Genomic DNA, 4,765 nt, shown 5'->3' with positions numbered 1-4,765 from the left:
TTATTGCCACAACTTGACTAAATGCAAGCGCCAAAGCTGCTTAGGGCAGCTTTAGATTTTAAGAAAATATAATAAAACAAATAATTTAATTCTTTACTTTGCATTTCTTACATTGCAGCAAAATCTACACTTGAATTTAGACAAAGAGAGAGAGAGAGAGAGAGAGAGTGAGTGTGAAAAAGAGACTGCGCAATCAATAAGCAGCTGTCGCAGCAGCAGCTTGCGAGAGTGCAACGAACAATTTTTTGCCTTTGGTAGCCAAAGTGCCGCGTAATGTGTAATGGAGAGAGCCTTTTTGCCAGCGACGGCAACATGATGTGAAACATGGCAATCGAATCAGCCAAACCCATTTAGAGTCATCAATTGGCGGGGCCAACGAGTTACACACACACACACACACATACACTCACACACAGCGCGCAGCGGGACCAATGCACAGCATGGCGGCCAACAACAAGAGCAGCAGGAACAGCAGAAGCAGCAGCAGCAGTCGCTGCTTGCCAGGTATGCATGAGAAATATAAAACAATAGCTTGGGTCAAAAGGTCATCAATCATTGGCTTTGCTTTTTACTATTTTTAGATGCAGTACACTGCAAAAAAGTAACGTGCCATATAACATAAAAATAATGTTATAAATATATACTACTGGTGCTCAATAATAATTAGAATAATCACAGATAAATGACAGTGTTAACGTAACGTATAAGTAATTTTTTGTAATCCAGCCAACTAAAAATGCAACTCAAAAGTTACAATTTACACTTTAAGCTGAGCAAAACTTTTTGCTTTCTTTTATTTTGAGGGTTTACTGTTTAAAGTCTAATTCAAAAGTTATACATAGCGTATACGTAATTATTTATATTATATACAAACAAGAATGCAACTGTATAAGAATTATTTTCTTTTTAAGTTACTTAATTTTATCTTTATTTATAACGAACTTTTGGACAACTTTGTTAGGTCAACATAACGTATGAGTAATATCAAATGCCAACTGCAACTGCAGCTCATATATAATTAATTTCACTTATATTTTAAGCACTTTAAGTTTTTAATTTAATATTTTAAAAAAAATTGATTTCTTTCTGTGCTTTTTCACTTATATCTGACACTGCTCTGCTCTCTCTGTTTCTTTCTCTCTTTCTTATCAGGCACACAACGTTTGCTGCTTGCGCTGCTCTGGACGCTCTGCCTGCTGAGCTGGGCGTGGGCCGATGATTGGTCACTGAGCTGCGCTTCCAACTGCACCTGCAAGTGGACCAATGGCAAAAAGTCAGCCATTTGCAGTTCGCTGCAATTGACAAGCATACCGAATACGTTGAGCACGGAGCTGCAGGTGCTGGTGTTGAATGACAACCACATACCATATCTGAATCGTGAGGAGTTCTCGGCGCTGGGACTGCTCAATCTGCAGCGCATATATCTGAAGAAATCGGAGCTGCAGTATATACACAAAGAGAGTTTTCGCAATCTGAAGATATTGGTGGAAATCGATTTGTCCGATAATAAGCTGGAAATGCTGGACAAGGACACATTCATGGGCAACGATCGCTTGCGCATACTTTATCTGAATGGCAATCCGCTGAAGCGTTTGACGGCGTATCAGTTTCCCATATTGCCGCACTTGCGCACGCTGGACATGCACGATTGCCTAATATCGTATATAGATCCCATGTCGCTGGCCAATCTGAATCTGCTGGAGTTTCTCAATCTGAAGAACAATCTGCTGGAGAGTCTAAGCGAGTATGTGTTTCAGCATATGGCCAATCTGAAGACACTGTCGCTGGAGGAGAATCCCTGGCAATGCAACTGCAAGCTGCGCAAATTTCGCAGCTGGTATGTAAGCAGTCGACTGAGCTCCGTGGCGCTGGTGTGCAAAGGACCGCCAGCGCAAAAGGATCGCAGCTGGGACAGCGTGGATGATGAGCTCTTTGCCTGTCCGCCGCGCGCTGAAATCTTTAACAACGAGGAGGTCAGCAACATCGACATAGGCAGCAATACAACATTCAGTTGCTTAGTCTATGGCGATCCGCTGCCCGAGGTAAGCTGGGAACTCAATGGCAAAGTGCTGGACAACGACAATGTGCTGTTCGACAATGAGAACATTGCCTCGGACAAGCTCTGGAGCAATCTCACAGTGTTCAATGTCACCAGCTTGGATGCTGGCACTTATGCCTGCACTGCCAGCAATGTGATTGGCTCCATGACCCAGAACATCAGCATCTATCTGAGCGAAATAGTGCAGCATGTGCTGGTGAAGACGCCGGAGACGTTCTGGTACTTTGGCCTCATCATGGGCATCTTTGGCACCGTTTTTCTGCTCATTGCCATTAGCTTTGTCGTTTGTCTATGCAAACGCACCACGCGCCAGCATCGACATGCCAACAAGGCGGGCGTCAAGTCGAGCGTCAGCTTTAATGATCAGGAGAAGAAGCTGCTGGACTCGAGTGTCACCACCACCACCAACGATCGTGGCGATAGCTACGGCATTGACAACAATCCCAGCAACGTTATCAACAAAACCGATTCCACTTTGGGCTTCAATCAAATTGAAATACACGCAGTCGAGCAGCATCGCCAGCAGCAGCAGCAGCAACAACAGCAGCAACAGCAGCAGCAGCAGCAACTTCAGCAGCAGCAGCAACAGCAGCAACATTTGCGTCAACAGCTCATCAGTGTGCCCACCTCCATGGCTGGCTATCAGCATGTCCATGCGCACTCGCATCAGCATCAGCATCAGCTGCCCGAGGAGTTTCCATTGAATGTGGGCGTGTTTCCACCGCCACCTGAATTCTGCTCCAACATGGTGCCCAATCCCACATTTGGCAACATTTTCATACGCGTCTCGGTCACGCAGGATATGCTCGATGGTGCCGACATTAACATGTATCCCGATCTGCTCAACATACCCAAGCGACTGCAGGATGTGCCCGATGCTGCTGGAGGCGCCGCCAGCAGCGACAGCCAAGCGGTAGCGCAGTTCGCCACGTTGCCACGCCACACCACACGCCGTGGCATACTCAAGAAAGATCCTTCGCTGCAGCAGACCGCCGCCGCTGCAGCCAATCTCTATGCGCATGACGAGATTGTCACCTACAATCTGGAAACGGGCGCCTATCAGTGCGGCATGGAGCTGCCACCGCCGCCACCACCACCAGCCGTCAATGCTGTGGCGCAGTGTCATCATCCCGTGCCCGTTTCGGCGGCCAATTGTGTGAGCTGCATCAATGCAGCGCAAGCTGCTGCCGCCAGCTGCAGCACGCCGCCCAACATGGAAGCGACACCGCTGCGTCCACTTTGCAAGGCGGACAGCGGCGCCTATCCCAAGTACGACAACATGGGCAGACGCATTACCGCCAGCGGCGGCCTCAGCACTGAAACTGAAACGCTCTTCAACGAGGCCGAGGAGCAGACAAGCGGCGCTGAGAGCGAAGCGAAGACAACAGAGCGACAAGCGGAGGCGTCGGAGCCAACTAGCAGCACTGTGGACAAGGGCGGCAGTGAGTTTGTTTCGCTCTAGTACTATGGTACGCAAGTGTAAATAGCACCATGGGGTCAATAGCTACTATTTAATGTCATATCAGCTCTATTGACTCTTTATGGGTTTGTAAAGCGATCGTCAAAGCAATTGTGGCAAAATCAAAAAACGAGATTATGAGCATGACTTTTAGTTTGGATTCAGATATAGATATATATATATATATATTAGGCAATGCTTATAGCGCTCTCTGCAACAAATACTAGACCAAAAACCTTCTCCACGCTCCTTCTCTAAACTGTACAAAGTGAAGACTAGACTAGGAATATTTGATTTTGAAACCTCCAATTTGGTAGCTTCGTGGATATATATACGATATATACATATGTATATGTAGCATTAGCGCATAAAGATTAACTATTTTCAATTCGTATATAAATATATATATATAGTACTATATGAATATAGTAGCGCAACTTTTAGTTTTAGCAACGAAACATTTTAGAACAGAGTCTGCTGTGCTCTCGCGCTCTTTTAATAATAAACTTATAACTGTAACTGTGTAAATATGTGTGTATATTCTAGCGTATGTAGCATACAACATTTTAAAAATCAAAATCAGTTTTTAAACAGCCCAGCTCAATATCGAATGAACTACTTGTTGTGCCAACTACTAAACTATTTTAAAATGCTTACGTTTTAAATTAAATATATAAGCTAGACAACTGCGATTCTTCAATTTGAGTACCTCTTCTAAAAAGTCCTGTTAAGTTTTTTAATTAAAAACAAACACACACACACATACATACATACTTTAGCTGTCAATTAGTTTGTTGTTTTTAATAATAATTTGTAAACAAAGCATTTTTAGTTTTTAACTAGACCAAAGCCAAATAAACAACAAGAAATTTATAAAAACAAAAATGAAAAACATATAAATTGTTAACAAGCAGTTCGAGCTGCTGCAGCAGCAAACATAGTAAATTATATATATATATATAAAAAGCTCTCTTGTATAAGTAGTGGAAAGCATGTATAGTATATGTCTATATAGCCTAACTATATATGCATGTAATCTATGTTTAAACTTAAGCCTGCAAGTCCCGCATAATAATTTTTGTGTAGAATGTTTACAACTCGAGCTTGATAATGTACTTACAGTAAATACATATAAATAAATATATATGTAAAGATTTAATAAACTAAGGCCACAAACACACACACACACACACACACACACATGCATGCATATATGCATATATTTGCTGTTTTAATTTATTTCTTCA

The 4,765-nt window shown here is 43.1% G+C and overlaps 1 protein-coding gene across 1 annotated transcript; it reads left to right on the top strand.

The window, feature by feature from the left end:
- Nucleotides 1-244: 244 nt before the first annotated feature.
- On the top strand, nt 245-3,877 carry LOC108602206. Its single transcript, XM_017990253.1, has 2 exons — nt 245-504; nt 1,153-3,877. Exons 1-2 carry the CDS (start codon nt 432-434, stop codon nt 3,519-3,521), a joined length of 2,442 nt encoding a protein of 813 aa, XP_017845742.1. The 5' UTR covers nt 245-431; the 3' UTR covers nt 3,522-3,877.
- The last annotated feature ends 888 nt before the right edge of the window (nt 3,878-4,765 follow it).

The sequence above is a fragment of the Drosophila busckii genome, chromosome 3R, assembly GCF_011750605.1.
Source record: "Drosophila busckii strain San Diego stock center, stock number 13000-0081.31 chromosome 3R, ASM1175060v1, whole genome shotgun sequence".
In the NCBI taxonomy this organism is placed as follows: domain Eukaryota; kingdom Metazoa; phylum Arthropoda; class Insecta; order Diptera; family Drosophilidae; genus Drosophila; species Drosophila busckii.
Note: the sequence above shows the minus strand (reverse complement) of the source record. Positions and strands in the feature narration are given on the sequence as shown.